Here is a 26,337-nt window from a genome sequence, read left to right as displayed (position 1 = left end):
TGGGAAAAATCTCCATTTTCACAGTAAGGAAAAATCCCTGTTAAGAACATTACTTCTTTCCTCTATGGCTTGTTCAGAGGTGGGGCTACTGATAACAGATTAGGGCAGCCAGAAGAAACAAGAAACCAGAAGTATCAAAGGACTCTCTGCTAAGGAGCACAGAAAGAGATTTTGGTAAATTAAGTAGTCTGTAGCAAAAAAAAAAAAAAAAAAAAAAAAAGTAGAAAAAACTGTGATAAAACAAGTCAGGGAAGAGAGACATGGCACATGGCATGAATTTTAAGGTTTATGAACAAAGCTGAAAGGTAGAATTTACAAAATGTAATGCAAGAGGATGCATTTGCCTTAGAGGCTCTAAGGGCTCTTTTAAACTCAGGATGCTCCTGGACTGCAGCGATACCTGCAGCCCCCACAGCGGAGATGCAGCGCCCAGGGACTATGCAAGGGCTGCTCCTGCAACAACCACACAGCACTCCTGTTTTGGCTTACACTCCCAGTGTACGCTGAGCTGCCAGATGCGCTCCTCTCTGGGCATAACTGTGAGTACTGCAGTGATAGATCCTCTGCCAGCCAGGGATCTTCATTGTTTTCCACTCTTTAACCAACTTAGCCTAGCAAAAAGTAATAGTGTCAGCCAGGCCTTTTCAGCTCAGATCCATCACTCTCTCTCCTCGCATCTACCTAGATCTCATCAGAATAGTTGTGCACATTGTTGCTTTGCTGCTGTCACAAACTTCATAAACAAGAAACTGCTGGCAAAGACAATGTCTCAAACAACTCCAGTGGGACGCCCTGTGGAGGGGGAGCAGAGCAAGCTCTGCAGAGATGGGGCGATGGGCCATTTCTCTCCCCCTCCCTCCTGTTGTTGCCCAGAGACAGAACTTGCCTAACTGCGCAGGTACAGGCCAGAGAAAATGAGAACCTTCTAGAACAACCTATTGCACATGCATAAGAAAGACTATATAAAGGCAACACCCTACGTGCGTCTCGACCCACCATCTACAGACCGAGCTGGCTACTCTGTGACAACGCGGGATCCAAGGGTGATGATCTCCCCTTTTACTAACACCTCCTCCGCTCTTTTCTCTTTCCTCTTTCGGCTCTCTCTCTTTCTTACATATATTCATATCTTTAAATTTTGTACGAATTGAATTGCGATCGGTTGATCATTGATGGGTTATTAGGAAAACAGTCTCATCGCCAAAGTGCCTTTATTCCTTCTCTGGACGGTTATCAGTTGATTTTGCCAAATTGTCTCCATTCACTTACTAAAGTGGCCAGTTAATAAAGTCACCAGCACAATTGTCCCTCTGAGTCATTGCGGTGACTCGGCCGCCCTGTGGCTCTGCCGAGCAGCGACCAGCTCTTCCACCACACACAGGCTGTCAGGCAATTCAAAAGATTCACCCCCCTCGTAACCCACTGTGTGGGATGAGACAGCTGCCACGTGTGAAGCTTGCAGACGGGCTCTTCTCATTCTTCTGTGCTACTCTACAGGCTGGTTGTGTGCTGCCCTCCCAGCCCATCTGCACCAGGGGCTCCCAGGATGGCCTGACCCTCCTGCCACACTTAGACTTAAATGTGTTGAAGTTCCCTTTTTCCTTCCCTCCTTTGCCCTCCCCATCAGAGACTGCTTCTCCCACATCTCAGAAACAACTGAGGCTCCAAGGTGCCTCATTCCTGCCGTCTCCTCTGTTTGTGAGATGAGTCATGCAGGTGTCAACATTTCTAAAATTTGTACAGAGGCTCAGCAGAGCTGGGAGGGTGCAGAGCATTATGTTAGAAGTTATTAATAGCTGCTATCGACCAGTTCTTTGAGCTACAGGCAGCTGATTACAGCTGCTGCTCCTGATGCTGAGACACCAGGAGTCCTGTCTGTACCTCAACTTCCCTTTCCAGTTTTCAGATTTTTACTAAACCAGAAAACTTTCCCCCAAAATTTCAAAATAGATGGGATTCAGCAGTCAACACTGCAGTCAGAAAGGCAAACACAATCAAGTGAAGCGTAAAATTTTACTTTACAAGGGGAATATCAGGTCTTTGAATCCTGCTTCTAGCAAAGTCTTTGAAAGGCTTAAAGGTTGACATCACACAAAACAAACCTCCAGAGAACACAGCTCCTTTCTGAAATGTTCCATGTAACCCTTAATCCATATCCATGAAAGCAAACTTATAATTTGTTTTCTATAAATAAAGAGATGTAGCAATTGGTTCCCACACTCTCCCATGCTTTCACCTGAAGAAGAAAAGGTAAATTGTCCAAAGACACCATGCGCATTTGACCTATTTAGTGAAACAATTCATGAAATCTCCCTCCAACAACCCAGAGGCACTGTCGGAAACAACTAAGAAAACAGCATAAAATAGCCACCTATCACTTTATGTCAGCATCATCTAATCCTGCTCTGTCTGGTGGTAAGCAATATGGTGATCAAAAGGCGACACAGAAAAACATTCTGCGACAAGACAAATTCAGGCAAATTTCCATTTCATCTGATGTTACCAGCTAACTTCTCTATCAACTAGCCCAAAACTCCGCAGAATTCCTTGTCTGAGAAACAGGGACGAAGTGGATCTATATCATGATACTGATCTATACCACACTACACTGCTCTGCTTGCTAAGGCTTTAAAGGTCATTGGAGCCAGTATTGCCTGACTTAAGTCCCCATCTACCAAGACAAGAAAAGAGCACTTTTAAGGATGCCAGAGCAACAAGGAGGTTTGTGCGCAGTGGGACAATCCACTCTATGGCTTGAACATGAACCCGAGAAGCATCAATTTCTACAAGTTTTACTCCATTTGAATTATGGCATCTATAAATCTGTATGATGGTGGAACCAGGCATGAAGAAAGGAAAACTCACATGCTTATGACTATTGTAAAGCCTATGTAATAAAACTGCCAAGCTTTAAGATCACATACATATTCCAAATATTTCAACTCATGACCATAAAGCCCATTCCACTATGACAAAGTACAACAGAGAAGAGAGGAACTACTTGGCAAATGCATGTTAACATTTACCTCATTACAGTCACATTTCAGATTACAAATTTTCAAAAAGAGAACTAAAAATAAGAATTCCTTCAAGAAATACTTCTATCTTTGGAAAGAACGTTTGTTCTCAGAGAAAACCTAGTAAAAAGCATTTAATAGAGTTACTGGTATTCTGGGGTTTTCAGGCCCAATGCCAAGAAGTGAAGAATTAACAGCAGACACATTCTTTACTTCTTCAACCCTTAGAGTAAAGCTCTTATAAACACACACTCATTTAAACTGTGTACAGAAGAGCCTTGCTACACATGCAATATAGTGTATCACTTGGACTAGACCACAGAGAAGACACCACACCTGCTACATTTAATTACCCATTTACCTCCCCTTTACACAATCCTTTAACCCACAGAGACTAGCTGTCACTCCAGCCGTGCAGTATAGCTATGCTTGACACAAAGCACATTCATCACACCCGAAGATTATGATTCTTGGCTTTTGCCAGCTTCAGGTGCAGAATAATAACTTGTGGGTCTTATTGATCCTGGAATTTTGAAGTCTGAATTTTGCAAACCTGTCTTCTGTGAAAGCAGACCACATCACTAGGCAATGGAATCTTAAAGGTCTCCACTACTTCACCCCTGGGGTTAAGAGCCTGATGGTTCTTACCTCCAGCTCGGTGTTATGAGCATGCAGCTTCTGCACCATCTCCTCGGCCTCACGCATACGCCGGTTCAGCTGGGGCGAGTGCTCTGAAGGGGTCAGCTCGCTGTCATACGACTCCAGAATTGCTCGCATCCCATCACGCTCCTGTCAGGAAGAACAGCAAACACCTTTAGGGATAAAGCCCCTGACCTCACTCCGAGGAGAGGGTTCCCAGAACGATATTCTATGGTTTTGCCCATTGCTCTTTTACACGGCAAAGAAACCCTGACGGATATACACTCATTGTCTTCATATCAGCATCACACCAGACATGAACACACAGTTCTAACAAAATAAATGTTGCTGCTCTGAAAACTGAAGAATTGGACTGTCTTGTGTATACAAAACCACATATCCCTTGCAGGAAAACAACATGCATACACTCTAAGAAGCAGATGGCAACTGAAAACAGAGCCTGCTTTCTTTTTGGAGACATTATTCTAATTCAACATGGCTGAATGGGTTTCTTCAGCAAAATATTTAGCATAATACTTGATATTTTTCCTGACAAAAAGTTCCAGCAATGAATGAACAGAATTGTCACAACAGAAATGAAACAGATTTGACAATGAACAAAGTGTCTGAGAGCAAATATCCTCTAAATGGTATGTGACTTATCACTTGTTAAACACTGCGATACTCACTGTTTATAATACTTTTTCAGAGGTTAGTATCTCACAGACAATGTATTTGGCTCACCTGGCTCTTTGTTGGCAATTATAACCAAGCATTTGCAGAGAAAGACAAAAAGAAAGATCCCTCTCCCCTCCCTGAGAGTATTCATACTCTCAAGTATAAAGCTTGGGTTGAAAGCTCAAGGTAAAATTTTTTTGTGTGGGCTCCTGGTTGAAGTATTTCCTAATGTGTTCCCAACTTCAGACAGCACTTAACTCCTACCTCCAAGGCATTGATGGGGAAGAAGAATGAGGACAAAAGGCTGAAAATTTCAAAAAGTCAAGTTTGTTTTAAGGAGATTACCATTTACAGTGCAATATGCATACAGGGATTAGCCAGCTGATAAAGTGTTTTATCTTTTGACTACATGGAAGAACCTTGATGTTTGTGAGGCTATGAAAAGGGTCAAAACAGCATAGGCCCCTGGCACAAATTTAAAGAGCAAAAACTCCTACAAAATCTTACAGTTCTGCCTTCCTTTACAGCTGAAGTTGGCTACCTCACTCTGTTATAGAAATGCCCAAGTGCTCTGGTCAAACCAGTTCTCTCATGTGAATTCTACCACCACAAAAATCTAAAATATTATGAGAAGATCACTCAGCTTCATAGCTGTGCAGTTCACATCCAGACCAGGCCGCTGCCACTACACTGAACTTGAAGCACTTCACAAACCCAGCTTGGCCACACTGAAATGCTTTGCTGGGATCCTGCTCTCTTGGGGAAATCAGGAATTGCCAGGCAGAAAAAAAAATGCCCTTTCCTCTCTCCCCCCAGTGAAACAGGTTGTATTTCAGATAGTGAAGGTGATGCTAACTGCTCAGCCAAGCAAGCCTGTATACAAAGGTTATCTCCTCCTTCAAAATCTAAAGGTCAAAGCCTGAACGTGGATAGCAAGTGTGTGTGTGGAGAAGGGAAGGAACATTCAAATTCAAGGTGTGAAAATAAGACTAGGGGCACTGCCAGAGGTACAGCGCGTGTTCAGAGCATGTCATGGCTTGAAAGGTCAGCCAAGATGATTGGGTTGGTCAGCAGATGAAAGAACCCCGAGACCAAAGGACAGCCTGAGGCTGAAGGGACACAGGTAATAAAATAATAAAGAAAAACGGGTTTTAACATAAATAGTACTAGAAGCTATTACTAGCTCCTTGCTTAGGTCTGAGTGAAGAACAATAGTTTTCCAAGGAAAGAATGGTTTTGCCATAGTTTAGAAAGAATTATTCATCTGAGAGACATATGAAAGGAAATACTTTCATCTTACTGCAGAAGGAGAAAGCCCAAGCCCAGTCACACCACACCTGCCTTGTAATGCACTTGTTTAGAAGAAAGGCAGCAGTACAGGATCGCTCCCTCCTCCTCCTCCCCCTCCAATGCCCCAGCCACTCTCCATAAGGCAAGCTGCTTTTGCTCAGGAGATTACTTTCATTCCCCATTTATTGCAGAATCATTGTCTAGAGCACAGAAGAGAACATAATGATGGTGTTTAGCAAAGGTATTGGTTTGATCGTTGCATGTTGTTGCAATTAGATCTCCAATTACAGCATCCTCTCTCTTTCTCTGTACTCCTAGCTGCTCTGCCATCCTAATTTTCTACTAAGCATCTTTCATCGATGTGATAATTTGACACTGCAATGTTCTCTCCATTACAGCAGGGCAGTCCCAAAATCCTTAGCATTTTTTCAACAGCAAACAGGACCCCTGGCAACTTGGCTTTCAATTAACTGCTAAATATTAGGTCATTCGAATTATCCCCAGCAAGATCCTAGCACTTCCCCGAGCTATTCAGCTGCAAGGAGGACAAACTTCTGCTTTCATGTTAGGATGGGAAAACTGCATGGGAGCAGGACATCCCTACAGGCTGTCTTTCCCCTAAAATCAACTACAGATCTTGCCTTTCAAAGCATTTCTCTTAAAGGAAGAGTAAACTCAAGAAAAAAATATGCATGGAAAACATAGCACAAGCTGTATTGGGAAAAAAGGTGCCGAAAAGCTGAAATAAAGGGCAGTACAATTAAACACTTGATCCTGGAGTTTAATTCTCCTCTTTAATTATTTCTAAATATTAATACTATAATGAAACCAATTCTCAGCTTCCAACAAGTTGTTCCCAGCTCCATTTTTTAAATTTCTCCCTATCAAGAGCACTTACTGAAAGCTTCTCTCTCCCTCCTAAAGTTCTTATTAGTTTGGCAGGATACAGAAGTTCTTGTTGAGAAGTCCTCTGTCTAAAAAGATTCTCTAAAATGTAATCCTAATTTAGTAATTGCTGCAATATCTCCTCATCCCACACAACGGGATAGTCCCCAAGCCCTATCAAAAACCTCCCCAGGGACTTTCAGATGCCCTTTCTATCCTTTTTCCAACACCTCTACTGTCCTGCTTTTTATCAGGAGAGTATTCATCAGAATTACTAAAAAGTGGTTCCTCTTGGAATTTCCAAAATTTACTCAGCATAGGGCATCTCTGCTAACTCACCATGGACCTTACACTGCCATGCTTCCAGGTGCTCTTTATCTTGACCAGTTTCAAATCAGAAATGCATCTTACTCTAAACATGCCCTAAAAGCAGAATAATTGTTTTTGATGTTCATTATAAACCTAGGAAATTAATGCCCTACAGCAAACTCTGCAGCTTGCAGCTGTGTTTGAGGAGATGAAAGTTTGAAAAAGAGGAAGAATAGTGAGTTTTTCAAAGGTTGAACAGTTTCTTCTGCCAGCAACAGCCAATTCACCAAACAAATATGCCTCCTACTACTGCTAAACTAACCAAAAAGAAAACATGTTTTATAATCTTAACCATAAACTAGAGCTAATCCCATGAAAGTCTGCTACAGGAAAGTACAGGATGGCACCTCTGCAAAATGCTATCCCTAAAATAAAGCTCCTCCCCAGTCCTCCCACCAGCTCCTCTATTCCCTCTATGTAAAGCCAAAATTCGACCCGGTTGGCAAATACCTAGAAGCTAAGGGAAAGTCTCTTTCCTCAGTATTCACACCCCAGAGGACCACCAGAGTGGTTTAGAAACAGCAGTTATATAGGTGGGCTCCTCCAGGACTTCTGAGTTAATTTTAGGGAAAGACCTGAGAACTGCTCACACAGGCACCATCACTGTCACCCCTACCAACACCGTGCTACCGCGCATCTCCAAGGGCAGCCCGCAGCTTCAAATATTTACACACTGAGGAGTATGAGAGTGATTCCCAGCTGTATATTGGAAGTAACTGAAGAGTAAAACATAGCCAAAAAAATTTAAAAGACATTGCCCTTATATACACATGTATTAAACTCTGGCCCTATTACTGTTGATGCTTGTTAGCCCCTCCTCAAACATACATACACACAATTCACCACAGACTTTCTAATTAGTTGCAGAAAAGAAAAATCAATAAGAAAGAAATTAAAGTTACAAATCTAACTGAAGTCAGTCACACACCCAGGGAAAATTTGTTCCTGGGGTAAAGTTTATCTAGTGTCATAATTTTATTGAAATCCTATATCTTCCTGTTGACTTTTATCGTTTCAAGCTGGATGCCAGAGTTATCATTATTAGAGTCTCAGTGTTGCTTGCAGGCTCGAGGTTTGGGTTTTTTTTCCTTTTATAAACAAGCTGTAATTGTCTGGTTTATTGATCAATAAATCTTTCAACTGCTTCTCTTCACCCAGCTTCTGTTCTGGTAAGTCTCCTGCACCATTCTCTGAAAGAAAATATAGGGTTGTTGTTTTTTAAAGAACAGATTGTTTTGTCATTAGCAATGAAAGAGCAGGAATTGTGCTGGTCGGTTCCGATAATGGCTTTTTAATGACGGATTCTAGTCACAGTAAAATCTGCTTTATTTCCACACGAGTGAACTTCAACTATTAATCCATAACCCAAATGCACAGCTCACTTGCTCTCTCACTTCTGCACGGGTTAGAGCCTGGCAGAGGAGACAGACTTTGTAAAGTGGAATCATAATGATATTTCCCACTTGGTGCTTTTTTGATGGTACAGAAATATTCCTGTTCCTGGAGTTAGATGAGCTTTTTGTTTAATTAATGATAATTTTTGGAGAATGTTAATAGACTGCTTCATTATAGGAAATCAGTTGCAAGATTTCCCCCTCCTCTTCCTCTCCAGACTCCTAACTCCAAATTAGTTGTAATAAGAGAAAATTTTGAGACTGAAGAAAGATACGGAGCTTCAACATCAAACAGATGCTATTTGCAATCAGGTATAATTTAGCTAACTATTCCTCGTAAAAACACAAATAAAAGAGAAAGATGACTGTATAACAGAGGTCTATGCTTTCTTGCTTTAAGCTATACAAATACATACATAGAAAAAAGGAGATGGTAACTGGGCCTTGACCAGATGTTTAACAGTAAAATTAGTAGTGTGAGGTGTGGGAACATAAGCCAAAATATGGTCAGAAATAACTGAAGAATATTTAAATATATTATACTCTGTCAGGACCTATTGACAAAATATATCCTTAGGATACTTCAAAAAGTAGTCACGGTAATCTCTGGTCCACAAGCAACTATCTTTGATGAACTCACAAATGGCAGGACAGACCCTAAAAATAGGACAGAGGAACAGACCTAACCTTTTAAAAGAAGGATGGATGAGAAGATACAGGCTCTAGCAATTACAAATCATTTCAACATTCTGGTATCTCACAAAATACTTGAAGAAAACATTAAAAATCAAATTGCAAGCAGCTAGAGAAGAATTAGGGAGAAGAAACAATCAACTGAGCCTTAATATGAATAATATCAAGCCAGTCTAATTTCCTTCTTTGACAGGTAACTTGTCTACCGAATAAAGGCAGACAATAAATGTGATAAACTTCAGTGATGTGTTTATCAAAGAGGAGGATTACAATTCAACATCATCTCTGTAATTTAGAGAAATGAATTTATATTAAGGTGATGAAATTCATGAAAGCAAAGCACAGAGCCCTGCACGTTGTGTAGCAACACAGAGACCAGGTACCATTAATAGGCTGCGGCTTCAGTTGGCATCTACTGCTCCCCAAAGCTGCCCGTTTGCACCTTCCTCACAGGAATCATGTGCATCCCACTCCAGCCCCATCAGGATACAGGCAGCTGCCCTATTCACCACGGAAAAGCATTAGCCAGGGAACATGCACAGGGCTGCTGACAATTAACAGGTTCTGCCCCAATCGGATGGCTGGAGGAATTGATAAGGCATTGATACATTGTTGAGCCTTACTTTGTAATTAGCTTCTCTCTTCAAAGACTGTGTTCACATCCCACTGCCTTATGGAAAATGAGGAGAAAAAGTAAAAACAAAGTGACAGCAAGACCCAAGAAACAGGGTCCTGAAGGCAGAGCTGTGGCTAAAGGCACATTCAGTCAGACTTTGCTATTATGGGAATGCTTCTAAGGGAGCTACATCCCCTCAGCTCCTGACGCTCTTGGAGCACTGCTAACAAGAGCTAATCTAGTCCTCCAGAACAGACAAAAGTCCCAGACAAAACCAGCAAAAATTAAATTACCAGAAACTTTTCAAATCCTCCTTGTCTACAGCAGCATCTACTATTATCAGAAGGCAAATAGTTCACCTTTCTCTTACCACCCTTAACTTTTGTACTAATCATCTTTAAACCAAAATTTTCTGTTCCCAAACCTCCAAATAGCTTCCTTCTCAGCTACAGCCATTTCCCAACATTTCTGTCTGTGGTTGACCTATTTTCACATTACTTTGCAAATTAGAACTGACTGCAGACACATATGTATATACACACCATTGACTTTCTACTCAAGACCTCAATTAAAACAGCATTTACAAAAAAGCCTGTTAACTCCATAAAAACATCCAGCAGATCCCACCACCCTTTCACTGACAAGAACATTAGGGAATGGTTTTTCAAAACATCCTTGCCTCTCAAATGTGACTTTCTATATATCAAACTTCTGCTTGCATTTTTGCCCCTCAAGCCAATATAAGACTATTGCAAGTGTCTAAAGATGAATTTAAGCTATAAAGAACCCCTCCAGATGTATTGTGTCTTACAACCAAGGCCTCTCCAACAAAAATAAAATATTTATTCTCTACAAGTCCAAGTACCTCCATCCGTGTCTAACCTGAATAGGTGGGAGGGAGGTCTGAAAGACTGATGTACTCTGTAACCACAAGCACACACCAAACCAGGAATTAAACATCCCCATCTCTCCTATCATCTCTCTACAACTGACAGTTTTCATCACTTTTTCTGATACTCTCATAGCAGAGCCATTTTCTTGCTAGGAAAGGTAACATATCATTAAGGTTGAACACCAACTTTCCATCCAAGGCTGGAAGTCTGGCGCAAGCAGCCACTGGGGGAAACTGCAGTAAGAAGAGGACACAAGCAGGCAGAGAGCCTGAGAAAGATGATCAAAGGCTAATTTTAGGTGCCAGAACAAGGCATTTGGAGACACTCTTAGCTCCCCAGCCATCATTTCTTAAATTTTGGAGAGACTATGCAATCTGATTGCTCTTTTGGCAAACATTCAGCGGGCAGCTTTAAATGTACACCTACAAATATCTATGTATCTTACATGCTCCTGTATTCCGTAAGTTCTTCTCCAGATTTATAGTTCTTCTTTTCCAGGTTTTGTCCCCCACCTCCAACACTTCTCTGCAGAAGGCTCAGCTTGGCTAATATCCTGGCAATGGACCAGAGCAAATAAATCCACTGTAACTCTTTTAATCTGTCTCTGATAAATCCCCTGCTTACTATCTTCTGGAAAATTGTGCATGGTCTCTAAAAGCCTCATTTTGCTTATAGCACATACATATGCCAGCTGACAAGCAATCATACAACTGACACTGCAACAAACTAAATATTATCTGACTAAAATACCCCTGGGGTCCTCTTGCTTCACAGTGAGTTTAACATGTTTAGTTATGTTTCCCAACCTCCTGCTGCCGGGAAATAATTTTATGATTTTTCTTCATTTAACTCACTTCTACCGGAACGCTCACCACTGCCTATCTCTAGCGCAAGCCTGCTTTTCTATCTCAGTGTATTTCTCATCTCTTCATTCAAAACAGCCCCTCTTCTTTCTACCATTTCTCTTAGCCCTGCTGCTCAAGTGGTGGCAATCTTGCACAAGTGTGATGCTGCCTTATTCACCTGCCTCAGCACAGGGCCACTCTCCATCTGACACCGATATCTGACACTGTGTGCACAGTTCGCATTTGAAAAATGGTCATTTCTTTAAAAAAAAAAAAAATTAATATCATACCTTCTTCAACCTAGCCACTGGATTACCATCACTGGCAGAGGGAAGGCATACAACCGACAAGGAAATCTATTCATCCTTACTTACTGCCAATAGAAATCTAATATTTTATTCATCCATTCAAAAAAAAAGAAAAAAAAAAAAAAGAAAAAGCCTTATTCAACCCTGAAAAGAAAGTTTTCGTGAGGGTGCATCAGATTCTTCTATTCTGCCAGTGTCTATAGCACATAAAAATTCAGGTCTATGTTCATTCCTTACCCTCAGATTTCTTTTTCCTCCTGCCTACTAAGTAACCCAGATATTGGCCTCTAAATCTCTTAACAGCCAGTTTCCTGCAGTTTTAACCGCTTAAATATCATTAACTTGGGAGAAAAGTAAACTGAACTGTGCTCTAAGATGGTGCAGTTATCTCTGCAAAAATAAAGGAGGAGGAATGGCACCACCATCCGGGCTCTGTTCCTGGGGTATTCAGGCTAAAACAGAACTGAAGCAGGAGGACAAATCTCTCGCATCAAATTCTGAGAGGGCAGAAAAACCACCGACCTGAGTTCATCCGATCGGCTCAACACAGCACATTGCATTGAACTTGAAAAGTAATTTCTTGGTCCCCTTACGATTTGTCAACAAATTTCTTGGTGCCCTTACAATGTGTCAACTCTAGAAATGTGGCAACTGTAGCTTTTTGAAAAAGGCAAAGAAAAAGAACTTTTAGCTAATGCTTCAGAACATACATCACCTGACTGCTTTATTAGAAAATATTAATAATTTTCCATATTTTACTTAATTCATAAAACATTCCCTCTACTACCTCCAGGGTATAAAAGATCAGCAACTTCAATAAGAGTTTCAGAAACTATACATCCAGTCATCTCCTAGGTCACCCAGAGCGTATCTGAGCTATCTTTAAAGGATTCTTGTGGGCAGAGGGAAGACAGCTCCTTGCCTTTGCAGCCCAGCGACACCTCCTTGGGAGGAGCACCCTGTGCAGGGAAGACTGAAAAGTCTGGCTGCATATCTGCTGCAACAGGACTGTCTCAGGCAAGCGAGTTAAGTAGTGTGCACCTTAACACAATGAAGCCTACAGCCAGGCACCCACAGCACCCACACTGCAAATCATCACCTCATGTCTGACCAAATTTGCAAGCCCAAGGGTTGAATGCATCTATACAAAAGGCCTTTCTGCCCATACATCGGGGTTAAAATGTTTTCACTTATCTGTGACAACTGTTGGAGACTTCCTTCAATTACTGTCCCATAACTACTAGGGAACTGTCCAGAAGCCCACAGTATTCAGAGATCCACCCTGATGCAGAATACATAGGGTAAAAACCCCAAACAGACCCCACACACAATACCACATCCAGTGCCTACCCAGCTCTGATGCTCAAGTTGTTGCCCAAAAATCATAAAGCATTTTGTTAAGTACAGGAGGCACAGCGTGCAACTTCCATACTATATAAGACATCTATAAAACAAAAGAATACATGAACACATCCTTCTTGAAATGATAATAACCATAAAGGGTCATTCCTCACCCAAGCTGTGCTCCCAACAGTAAGGCTGGGCTAGCTGGAGGGACAGCTTATTTAATCACACACAATAATTTATCTAGGGCAATGAAATAATAAGCCATTACTTTGAACTAAAATTCTATGATTTACTTGGATGTGGTCAAAATACTAATTTCACATTACACAACACATGTTTCACATTACCCACATGATGTGGGTTACATGTTTTAACTTATACCCTTTGAAAATACAAATGAACAATAATTTTTAACACTTTGAGTATATAAGCCAACTAAAAAGGCTATAAAGACAAACTGCACCAAGCAACACTTCCTCGGCTTTTTTTAAGATCAGTTTATTCTCTCAACCCAGAGCACAGTTCAGACAACACCCACACAACACGTCTCATTAGCTTAATCAGGAGCCATCTTCAGGGCTTGCTCTCAGACGGCATGTAAACAACATGAAGCTTGGCTACTCTTTAACCTTGTGAACTGCACTTCTGGAAGAGTTTTCTGCATTTAAAAAAGAGAACGTGCCACCTCAGTGCTCTGAATTGCAGCTTCTCGAGCAGAGGTTTGTCATATACTGGCATTCAGTGCAGGCTGGTAGAGAAGACCATGAACCACCCCTCTGCGCCTGGGATCCTGATCCTCTTGAGACCCGGGTATGGTGAAGAACAAAATCGGATGCTCAAGAACCAGATACAAGGATCACATCAGGCAGGTACAAGATTATGGTGCTTTACACGAATCACCATCATATTCTTCACAACCACCATTCCAGTCGCACCTTCACCTTGGGTTCCCAACTCCAAAAAAATGACATTTAATAAATACTTTTGAAAAACAAGCTCTCACTGACAACTCTGGATATTTTTATTGATCATATAAATATCTAGTCTCTTTCTGAACCCTGATAGATTCCTCACCTTGCCAATTTTCTGGTGGAAATGAATCCCACTGCTTTTTTCACTGCTTGAAAATGTATTATCTTTTATCAGTTTTTAATTTGCCACCTTTCAGCTTCATTGAGCACCTTTGTTCTTGCATTGCACAGACAAGGAAAACAACAGCTCCCAAACAACTTCTCTAAACCACTCATTCATTAGACTCTGCGCTTTCAACTTGTCACCTCTTATTCAAGTACTTTTTAAGGTAAACAAGTCCAACCTTTAGTTTTCCAGCATAACTGCTTTCCCAGTCTTCCACATTCTCATCACCCATTTCTGACTGCTGCTCCCATTCTGCAGCCTCTTTACCTGAAGTGGGTTGATGAGGAATAAATGAAGAGAAACAGTGAAGATGCACTGCAAGTCACTGGTCCCTTCCCCACCTCTCTGTAACAGGCACACCCTCACCCAGCTCCTGGCTGGCTAAAGAGCTCATGATCCTGACATCTGCTACCATCAAACTCCTTTATATACAAGTCACCCAGAGACCTCACTCCACCAGCACACCCCCACAGGCGAGGACCCCCTTACTGCACTCAGTGCCTCCTACACAGGTTGGCAAACACCTACTGCTCAACAGCTTCAGAGGGCTCAGCCCATCGTCAGAGAAGCAGGACAAGATGCTCTCCCAAGAGCTGCTGAGCCAGGGGATGGCAAAAGCCCAGCGACTTGCAGTTTGGGAATACAGCAGGCAATAAATCTCCTTGAGCACACCTAGAAGAGAGGAGGATGCATGTCTACACTTAAGAAAGCACCTCCAGTCCTTGTGACAACAGCCCACATATACAGATTTCCTCAAATTTTAAACATTTCAGAAATTAAACTATTACCTCAAAATAGCCTACAAGTTAGTAGACCTAATATTAATATTAGCTGTCACTCAGTGAACACCTTCCTTTTCCAGTGTCACCGGAGTTGTGGTTAACTCACGCAGACAAAATGATGTTCCTTTCTTTGTTCTCCCTCCACTGCCTCTGCAATATTAAGTCAACAAAATCTTTCCTCAAAACTGCACTGACATCAAGAATGTTATGCTCAAACCATTAGACAAAACGTGAAGTGCTGAAGTCATGCCTCATTAAAAACAAGTGGAAAAATCAGTTTACCAGAAGAAAAACATTATTTAGGAAATATATTCATTATATACATCTAAAAGAGAATGATGATTAAATGTATAAGACCAAAACATTCATCAGTCTTTTAATTAATATTTGACCACAAAATTATGCACGCTCCTATTTATTTACATTTTATTCTCAACGAAACCACATAGCAATAAAGAGCAGAACCACAGTATCAAAAAATCTATTTTGTTGCAAATAAAACCACTGGTTTGCTTCCATACTAATGAACTGCCACGTATTCGAGAACAAAACGGACTATCAGCTTTTCTACTTCCAGGCACAACTTCATCAAAGTGAATAGAATATGGTATAATCACAGAAACAATTGTCAAAAGAAAAGGAACAGTAACAGAGGGAAGAAGTCTCTCCCTGCCACAACATCACAGAGTGCTGATAAATAGCAGACAGTTAATGATGAAGATGAGCTCCTACTTCCATACTGCAAAACACCCATGATGCAGACTTTCTGGATAACTTGGAGACACTCAGGTTGAAATTTAGCTTTTCCTATGTTCCACATACCAGAAAGACAATCAAAGGTCACTCAATCCACCACAGGCAGACTTACATAATTTTTAGTTTGCAATCAAGTAAGTCCTCAAGAAGACAAAAAGGTGAGAACAGAGCCATTTGCACTGCAATATTTAAACATACAACACATCACTCAATTTGTCCCACCTCTGGAAAAAAAGTCCATTGTGATGTGTCAAGAAATACTATCAGAGCTATTTTTATTATTCTAGATTAAAAAAAAAAAAAAAGTTTTAAATGAAATCACATACCTGTTGCTATATTTGGTTCTTCTGCTTTCATTTGTGAAATACTATTCTATTATTTAATAAAATGCCTTTCTCTCCAAGTGCCTTACAATAAATCTGGCCAGAACTCTCCTGACTTAGTACAATCTTTCTCAAATACAGCTTTATCTGACCAACAAATGCTGTATCAGATGATGACATTTTTAATATAGTCTATTATCAGCAATAGACAGACTCAGACTTGCACAACAGTTGAGGTTTGAGAGCTGCTCCGGAGATTGTCTACCTCAACCTCCCCAGCTCTCCTGGATCCCCCTTCTCTCCAGAAGCATATTCCATGGGATTCTTCCAAGCAGGTTCATAAACAGATCAAACTCCGCTCTCCTGAAGTCCAGGGCTGCAATCTGCTATTTGCCTTGTTCCCTTCTCTCAGGAGTCATTTTAAATTACTTTAACAGCATCCTTACTATCCACCTTAGGTTGTTCATAAAAGCCTCCACAATCAACATAAAATCACTTGATACCACAAGCACAAAAAAGGTTGGTTTAGAGATGAAGGGAAGACAAAAGTAACAAGAAGAAATCATTCTGCTAGAATTTATGACCACTTCACAATCTCTCTCCTCAACTTATTCCCAAAAGATAATCCTATTTTGCTTGCGAGTATTATTTTTCAGACTTGTCCCTATAATTTCACCTTCAATAGCAACATGCATAGCTTTTCCACATTAAAAGAAAGCATGACTACAATATTGCCTTTGTCAGTGCAGTCTCAGAGATGCTACCCATGATTATTAATTCACTAGGACTCTTCAGCTTATTGAGTGTAAGAACAGAAGCACCCAAAATGCAGCAAGTGATGAGTTTCTGCCTCAGTCTTCCTGCACACATCAAGGATTCTAAACACACACACAAACAAAATCAACAATCAAGGCTATGCAAAAGGCTTCTTGTGCAAAACACCTGCCTCAAGGCCATGGAACAAGTAGTGCAAATTTTACAGCATATGTCAAATCTTTTCAACTTTTTCCCTGAATCAAATTAGTTACTAATGAAACAGTTTATGATTCATACTCACTTAAGTCAAGAAGTAAATTGGGGAAAAAGCTATTAGTTGAACATGAGCAAATCAGATTGGCTCCAGATATACATAATGAAATGTGTATATGTGAAGAAAATACTATTGCTGTATCTTTAGAAGTCTTCAATTTCTGAACACACTCTGTATTAGATCATCACACAATATCCTCTAGTGGCATTTCTGAAACATTATGCAGAAGGTACAAGCAGTTGATGTACCTGTGAAATACAGATGTATTTCTAATGATGTACCTTCTAGTGATCTAAATATGAGAAGTCTCACAAAGGCATGTATCTCACTGACCACATACACAGAGCTCCAACAGAGAGCTCCATTCAAAGAAATATTGATCCCATCCACCTCAGGCTTGCTTGTCAAGACTAGGCTGTCTCACAGGTTCTGTCCTTTGGATTTCCCCCTCGGTTCAAGGCGGCAGCACACCAAGGAGCTATTGTCATGGAGGGAGGAGAGGGCAAATCAGTTCGACAGTCCTGTCCGTACTCTGAGCTGCTGGGGCAGTGCCTTGGAAGAGTGAACAGAAAATATCTGCTAGAAATGATCTCCTAAGCCTATAAGCACAATACCAGGCAAAAATTTATTACCTTATCCTCTAGAGCAGTCTTTTACATATTTGAAGATACGTTTCTCTGCAGTATTCGCTAGTGTAATTCTTCACTCTTTCCTCTTACTTTTTACCATTTCACTAGATAGTTAATAAATATCCATTCCTCTCCAGAAACTGAGAGGAGCCTCTGTAGTATCTCTCACACAGAGTTATCCAGACCTGACTGGAAGGAGAGCCAGGAATGAATGAGATGGGGATTAAGGACAAGAAATCCCTTTGTAATTGAAAACTCAGAGCCAGCCACCATGAAGTAAAACGCAGGAGAATCACAGAGCCACAATAAAAATCAAAGCAGAGAAGAAATGTCTGTGGTCTAATACTGGCTCAGGCCTCAAATTTTAGTAATATTCTGTACTTGCACATCCCACAGGTTGCCCCATATACCTAATTTTAACACCGACCCCTAGAAGCTTTGAATTTAAAAACAAACATGGTACTAATTGAAAACTCCTCCTCATCAAGCCTGTGGCATAGACTGCATAAAGACCTGTTTCTCCAGGGTACACAGAATGGAAACTGTAATTGTATTTAGGTTTTGGATGTGTGAAAAAGCAAGAAAAAAAAATACTGTCAGTTCAGCATGTTCGAAGGAGGAAGACATGAAAAGAATAAATAGCTTGAAAACTAGGCAGCTCTGAAGTTTTCATCTCAAAGGAAAAAAAACCATTTTACACGAAATTTTAAAAACTTCAGAGGAACACAAGCAAATAAAGGAATTAATCTCCAGCTGAAGTTTGTGTGCTTCTAAAAGAATGTACCTATTCAAACATATTGTTCTTTATCAACAGTTTAATACTATAAGCAAAAAGACAGCAGCATAACAAATGAACTTTTTAGAGAGAGCTTCTCCCTGCCTCCTCCTGTGGTACCAAAAGGCAAACAGCTGCTCACTTTCTGCATCACACGCACCATTCTCACACTGGCACACTAATGGGTTTTCTGACAAGGCAAACTCTAATATTAGATACCGTTCTTATTAGCTCAGATCAGAGAGTGTGCTGTTAAACCCTGCAGGTACCCCACTCTGCAGAGGTTGCGCTCTTTATTTCACAAATCATATGTAATTGCCTCTTTAATCAGCCACTGAATTGAGTTGAACACTATCATTCTTCTCTAAAGTCAACATTCATGCACTTCAAACATATGTATTTCATACTTAAAGAATACTTTTTACAAAAAAAAAACTTCAAAAGCTTAGAACTGAAGTTATTAGACAATTTAACTCCCTGATACAAACAGCAAAGAGAAAAGGAAAGACTCCTCCCATGCTCCAAACAGCAATTTCTTTTTCACTAGCCACATAAAGAAACAAGGGGTCTCTGAAGTGGTTTTAAATTCTTAGGTTTGAATGAATGGTATGTGATTGATATGGCTGTTATTTGTAACACCATAGGAGTGTGTTATAAATTACTTGGTGTTATTTATAAGCGCTGTGGTTTTTTACACACCAGCATAGCTGAGAGGCACAGCATCCCACAGCAAGCGCTGGCTGCGAGGAAAGGTTTTCTGTAACGTTTGCACAAACTTAGGCACATGGGTGATTTTTGCCAGCAGTTGCTGGAGGCTGGCAGAAACCACGGCACTAGGGACGGGCACACGCCTGCGCGGGCATTGCACCTGCGGGGCTCAGCAAGTGCAAATTAGGCTAGAACCTCACAGGAGCGGCCTGTGGGAGATGGGAAACAAGTATGTGCCGGGCTTACTTCTGTGTTCAATGTTAAGAAAATTCACATGGTCTCTACTGTGTCTGTTACCAGAACATTTTAAACAGCCACGAGGCTGCTGACCAAGAAAGAAGAGCCTGTCTCTGCTGGGTGGTTAAAGCAATCATTAAATACATGCTCAGCGTGGACCTGGAGCTCGCTGAAAGGGGAGGACAGTTACTCATCACTAATGCTTACTTTCATGCCACTCTCCTACTAAGCTTGCTAACAGCCTGGCATGCTAATGGATATTCAGGAAAAAATTTTTTTTTCCTTTCTTCTCATCTACAGTCTTACCCCCTAAGTTAGAACCAATTTAATTATTGCTACATAATCTCCAACAATGTACACCATGTCTAGCCTTGAATTTATTCAAGAGGTGTGATTTTATCCCTTAGTTTCTCCTTTTTCACTTATTGTGGGAATAGTTAAACTGCATTTCTCCAGTTTGCTTTTTAAATGGAAAAGATCACTGTCAAGAGGTGCAAGTTTCATATTTCCCTGCCACTTACAGATTACATTAGTCTCTTCCTTGTTCATACCTACTGAAACAGTGCTGTCTCCTGGCACACCAACTTTAAAAAGTAAGTGCAATTGAAGTTTTCACCATGCAGCTCACAAAGGAAGATATCTGCATATTATAATTGATTCCTCTTCTGATCTCAGTGGTTAACAAAAATAATTGAATTTAGTACCCTTTTTTAACACATTCACATATTCCTTTACAGTTCTGAGCTGAAAGTACTCCTACTTTTGTCCTTGGTTTCATTTTCAGAAACTTTAGTTCACCAACCTAGCACCAGCAAGAGACTGTCCAGTCTGGCGAAACCTGAAACAGAGACAATTAGGACAGGAGAGAAGCAGGAGGAAAAATGCAGTATAATATATGCAAAAGCAGATGTATTATGAGGACACTGCGATAAGTAACCTGTTCATGGAACTCTTCCACTTAACAATATAGAAATGTAGGACTACCTTTAGGTTTTTATGCTGCACTTTTTAGCAGTCAATCTTAAAAGCAGCTTATTATGGAAGTTCAGCATCACCACCTCCATCTTCCAGAAGGGGGACACTGATGCCTCACAAGATGAAGTGGCTGTGGTCATCCAACAGCTTAGAAGAACTGGGCTAAAACACAGACCTTTTTCAAGTCTCTGTCTGAGGATCTTCCCAGGGATTTCATCATTCTTATGAAAACCAAAACCTGGAAGTACATGTTTATCAACTACACACCAGCTTTGTTTAGGAAAGAATTAAGGCCATTGTGCAGCCACTTCTGAGATGCTGCCTTTCCTGGAGTCACACCAGAGCAAGGCAAAACCAGAAAGAAACGGTATAAGAAATTAGAGATGTTAACAAGTATGAACATTCCCAAAGTGTTCCTGTTACATGTGCTCCAAACTCTTGACATGCCAAAGTCATGAAAGTTGAAGGGAAGTCTACTTCGTTTTTAACTATTTTTGCAGAAGCAATGATCAGTACCTACTGGAATCAATCAAAATATGGCTTTGAATTGTAGCAATAAAAGAGGAAATATAAAGGTGCTGCTTTGTGACACTGCAAGGAGACCATCCCTCTGGAGATGAAAATCAACAATTCTACCTGTAGCCATTGCTACTTTGTCCTGCCAAAGGAACTCATACAAAAACCATTCACAAGATAAAAGCTTCTCACTTTCTTCTAGAGTTAGCTTTCTGCTGATTTAGCTTCTGAAACTTCATTTTCAAACCAGTTCTGAGCAAAGAAAATGACCAAAGCATTTAGTTTGGGAAGGGGAGAAGGGAAAAGGGACCATCCCTTTCACAGCAACATGTTGGACAGGCTTAGTCCGTTCACCGAGCAGAAAAGCACAAGTTTTAGGTCACAAACCCAAAAACTACTTCCAGCAGCACAAAGCCAAAGACTTCCCTGATAGGTGAGGAAAGAAGTCACTCCTGATCTCACAGCCATAAAAAAGCCATCCTTCAGCAAAACTGAACAGAGCTACATTTGCAAGCTAACTCGTCAAGCTACTGAATTTATATGCAGCAACAGAACCATGTAAGGATCAAATAAAATTAATTCTGTCTAATAACAAATTAATTGTCCATGCCAACCTCTAATGTCTCCATCATCAAATGAATTTCCATGTTATTTACCCACCACAACTTCCCACGGGGAAGGAGAAAGACAGCTGCTTAGATTAAAGAATGAAACAGAGGAGCCTTCTAGACAAAGGACCTTTTCATTTTCTAAATGATTGCTCTACTCCACAACGTCTTATGAGAAATGTTATTTTTTTATTAACAAAACCAAGATGCGAACTGCCTAATTTGATGCTGCTATGACACTGTCTCAGAACTAAATGCAACAACTTCCAGCGGTAAAGAGTGATAGGCTCATGTAGAAATAATGTTCCCATTACAAGAAAAATAAATTGTCAACACACCTAAGAAAGTGTATTTTTCTCATTTTATATTCTTCAAGGCGTGGATCACTGTAGCCCTCACCTTATGTATCGATAACAGGGACATTTTTAAAAGGCATATAAGATGACAACAAGAAAACCCACTTTACGGTAAAAGCAGGCTATAAATTCTTTCAAAAGACCGTAAAAGTAACACACACTGCCAGATTCCCACTGCTCTTATTTTACAATCTTATTTTAATGCCTCTAAAGAATCCAGAATCGTCCAGTTTGACCACACCAAAGAATACCTCTCAAAATCACCATCTAACAGACAAGTTTTTCTGGGAAATAAAAGAAAGCTTTCTCTAACAGCAGTGTCAACACACTGTCCCACTTAAACCATCTACTTCTATGCCTGAGAAGTGCCAAAGCTTAGGGAACCAGCTCATAACAAAGAGCTGATCCATTTAATCCTGGAGAAGTCCCAGGAAGAGAAAGACAGAAGGGGAGAAGAAAGCCCTCACAGAAGATTTGGAGAAACTCAGGTCTTTGACATTACCAGTCCGACAATTCACTATTTTTGATCAGGCAAGCAGTAGTAAAAGATACAAGAGCCCTCTTACTTAAGGCAGAAGTCAAAGTGCTTTGTCACACAACATACAATGCTTACCTGAATGGGGTTTTAGAAGGTTATTACTTGCAGAGTTGTCATGGGATAACCGCCCAGTAATGTCTTTCAATTGTATTGGGATATCTTCATGACAGAGCCAACAGCAGGACTATATACTGTGTTTGAACTTACCAGACTTACAGTGGTCAACAGCTCTCTAGAGTACGGAGTGTTCCTACCAAAATTCTGACCTGAACGTCCCTGCAGCTACAGAGCAGAGCAAAAACTTGTGCTCAGCAAAACTACAGGGCATGACCTGGAAGAAATCTTATAAAAATGAGCACAATCTATCAAACAGGGATTTAATTTATCCTAGCTGCAATGTTTTTCTACACAGAGAAGATTAGGAGCAACAGACTCACTCTTCCAAAGCAGAAACAAAACAACTTTTAGTTAAGAAATAAAGCAGATGGCCCACGTAGATTAAAGAGTAGGTACACCGCAATGCAACAGCACACTGCTGCGCACAAATCCCACAGTAATTACAGCAGCAGCGTTATTTCGCTAATGATGCTATGCCTGTGAACTGGGACAAATTAACACAAAGACACACATGCTGGTGACTTGCAGCCCAAGGGAAGGTGAATATGATGGAGAGACAGACATTTCAGGGAATCACAACAGATTAAATGCTGCAAGGTAGAGGCAAGCAATACGCCACCCCAATGGAAAAGGAATATAGGAAAGGATGCGTTCCTCATCTGTCCCAGATCTGTATCAAAATTGATGTTCTCCCTCGGGACTGTACAATGGATCTTTCTCATCCCACTTGTATTTCAGCGTCTTTACTGCTAGTCCACTTCCCTCTGCCTTCTGTAAAGGCTAGAGATCAGCATCACTGTCACTGGAACATGTCCTCAGTCAGGCTAAACCAGCATTACCTGGCCCACGGGTTACTTTGGTCCAAGTGTGAACTTCCATTAAGCAAAACCATATGAAACTATATCATTTGCATTAACATTCACTTCCAAACAGCAGTTAGTCTGGGGCCTTATGTCTGATAAACACTGCACAGTTTTCCCCACTGAAGAGCAGAACAGCATTGTGATGCACAGGAGGACCTGAGGGGTGTCCAACACCCTCCCAGCCACTGAGCGATCAGCTCACACACTCGCTGCTCTGCACACATGTCCACGTAAAGCAGACGTGCAGCCTGGGCTCTGCTTTATACCCTCAGCAAAGCCAGTGTGCTCCAGTTCAAAGTATTACTAAATACAGGATGCAGGAACGTGAGCCCAATTTAGGGAAAAGCCAAGAAAAAGCCATTTGAGACAAAACCATGAATCTCTGCTCAAACCAGTCCCTGATTTAAGTAACATGACACAATCTACATCGTATCTCAAGAGGTGTGGCAGCTAATATCTCATGCCAATGATTTCAGACTGTTCAGCCTGTCGGCAGCAGCTCGTTTTCTCGGACCTCTGGGGATAGAGGTGCAGTTTATAATGTGGCTCATTGGATGTTATTGATGCTGACTATTTCTGGCCTTCAAGATTTGGCAGGCGGTAAGTTTTCCTGGTCTGGACCAGTGGAGAGCAATTCAATATTATTTTGTACTTTGGATGATTTTAAGTTAATGAAGGTCCTATTCTTTTTTAGAACTCCCCATGCAAATGTTAATTTTTAATAAACTTTGCCCAAGTAGGATTTAAAGCTTATCTCACAAGACATATTTAGAGCAGTGCCATGGTGAAGTAATTCTGGGAAAAAAATATGTACAGCTGAAAATAGGATATTTCTGCATGCTTGCTTCAAAGTCTACCAAGAGTTTTCTGCACAGACTGACTTGTTGTCAGACTAGTCGTTGCACAGGACTGGAATTATTAATTAACAGTCAAAACCTGTGCCTCTCAGGCATGCTGCAGGTGAACTTCATTGTCACCATGAGTTCTGCACTTCGCATCAGTGACATGGGAAGGCTGGAGGTAGTAGAGAGGGTGGGAAGAGCAGATAGATTTTGTTTAAACTTGACAGGGCTGGTAAGGTTAACCTGTTGCTAACAGGCAGCATGTTGACTGAGCAAGAGGCTGTAGTATCATCAGTCTTTCTCTGATGATGGGGATAGGAGCTGTACTGATGAAAAACACACGGAGGCTGCAACATCTTGTAGGCTGTGCTCGGCTAGGATCTGACTGAAGAGGGCTTTAGAAAGTTGCTGTTGCTGAGGGACAACACAGGGCTTCTTACATATCTGTGCTCAAGACCTTATAATTAATTCAAAATAATTAAGCTTAATTACATGAATGGCAGAAAGACTTCTAAGTATCGTTTTCAAAACCTGTTGAACAGACTCTTCAAATCTATAACCCCCGCGGCCTTGTGTTTTATTCCATCAAAAGTTAATTATGGGAGAGAGAGTTTCAAAATGTATTAAGAGCTATCACATATCTAGGGGTCATTTGTGCTGAAGACAGGAAAACACGTTAATGGGAAAGGTGCTGTGAGCATCTGAGCTTTCTTTGCATCGTTCACGGATGCAAGAACAGAACTTATGACCTCTCCTTTCTATCATCAGAGCCACTCAGAAAGCTAATGCACAGAAAACACTGTCTTATTGAACCAGACCTCTTTAGTGCTTTCATTTGCTTCTTTTATATATCTTTATATATATAATATATTTTTATACATATGTATAGAAGACTAAGTGCTGTGCCTCACTTCTTCCCCCACAATACTGCTACTGTCAGCAATTGCATTCAACCAGTACACAGAAGTTTCCATGAGGAAAGAAAAAAAAAGCTGGAGAGATCTTTCAAGCATCAGGACTTACCTTGTATTTCACAGCTTTCTTAGCCTGTCTCATTGGGAAATGAATCCTTTGACTTCAGAAAATCATCCTTTCCTGCGCATAGGTCATCAACAGATGGTAGCATATAGAAAAAAATGCTGCTTCTGAAATATTCATGTTGTTTACTGCTCTAGGTTGCTCCTTTGCTCCCCATCTTGAGGGACACCCAAAAATTAAAAACAAAAATCTAATTTTGGTATTAGAAGTCTTGCCATGCTGCCTGGCTTGCTCTACTTAAGTTCCAGAAGTCAAAGTAACATAAAATTTTAATTAAAAAAAGCCAATGTACTGACAAAAAATTTTTTCCTCATTATTTGAAACTCTTCTTTTCATCGGTATCTGTAAAATCACCTTCTGCTCCTAATATTCACATGCATCAGCAAGAGTCAGAAAGTCTGATGCTGAATGAAGGGCCTGTGACCCACAAATCAGACATATGCCAGCACTGAAGAATTTTAGTTCTCAAAAAATAGTTAAGTTCTCCTCTCAGCAGCAAAGTGACTGTTGCATTGCAACTAAGTATCTCACAGAGATCCACATATTTACAGGTCCCAGAAAAGGGCTATTGCAGAAAGTAGCAAAATATGTATGCAATACCTGAAAAACTGAAAAATATTTTTTCCTCTCAATTCCTTTCTAGTGAATTGCATTGTCTGTGGAAAAGTGGTCAACCTTAACTGTTCATCACCCCTGAAAATACATGTATTCTCAAGCACATGTAACCTACTAAAAAATTGCCCCTTTTTGGCTGAAGTGGTCTTGATTGGGTTTCTAATTTTTGTCATTTTTGCACATTTTTGCTTTTTGAGTAAACTATCTCAGATGTGTAATAGAAAAATGTCAATAGACTAATGAAAAATTAAACTTCACTTTAAACAATATTAAAGTTCCACTAGACATGACTGAAGTCTGAGCCTTTGAATGAGCTTAGGCCCCAGGAAGCTGGTACATATGAACGCTTATAAACACCAAAACAGAAGTTTGCTGCTTATGTTACACTGTCAGGTTTGAAAATTTCCCATCTTCTTACATCTGCAGTAGATCACAGTGCACCTGCACATCCTTTTGATGTGTCTCCACAGCATCCATCCACTCTGACAGTCCACAGGCTGCAGCAGGTGGAGAATGTG

The 26,337-nt window shown here is 40.7% G+C and overlaps 1 protein-coding gene across 3 annotated transcripts in view; it reads right to left on the bottom strand.

The window, feature by feature from the left end:
* The window catches only part of MAD1L1 (mitotic arrest deficient 1 like 1), a 379,497-nt gene that overhangs the window by 213,419 nt on the left and 139,741 nt on the right, over positions 1-26,337 (bottom strand). For all 3 annotated transcript variants that reach the window (XM_074886096.1, XM_074886098.1, XM_074886097.1), the window contains exon 12: positions 3,666-3,806. In XM_074886096.1, the coding sequence (XP_074742197.1) occupies positions 3,666-3,806 (141 nt within the window). The remainder of the gene's footprint in view (positions 1-3,665; positions 3,807-26,337) is intronic.

Source organism: Strix uralensis, chromosome 16, assembly GCF_047716275.1.
Source record: "Strix uralensis isolate ZFMK-TIS-50842 chromosome 16, bStrUra1, whole genome shotgun sequence".
NCBI lineage: Eukaryota > Metazoa > Chordata > Aves > Strigiformes > Strigidae > Strix > Strix uralensis.
Note: the sequence above shows the minus strand (reverse complement) of the source record. Positions and strands in the feature narration are given on the sequence as shown.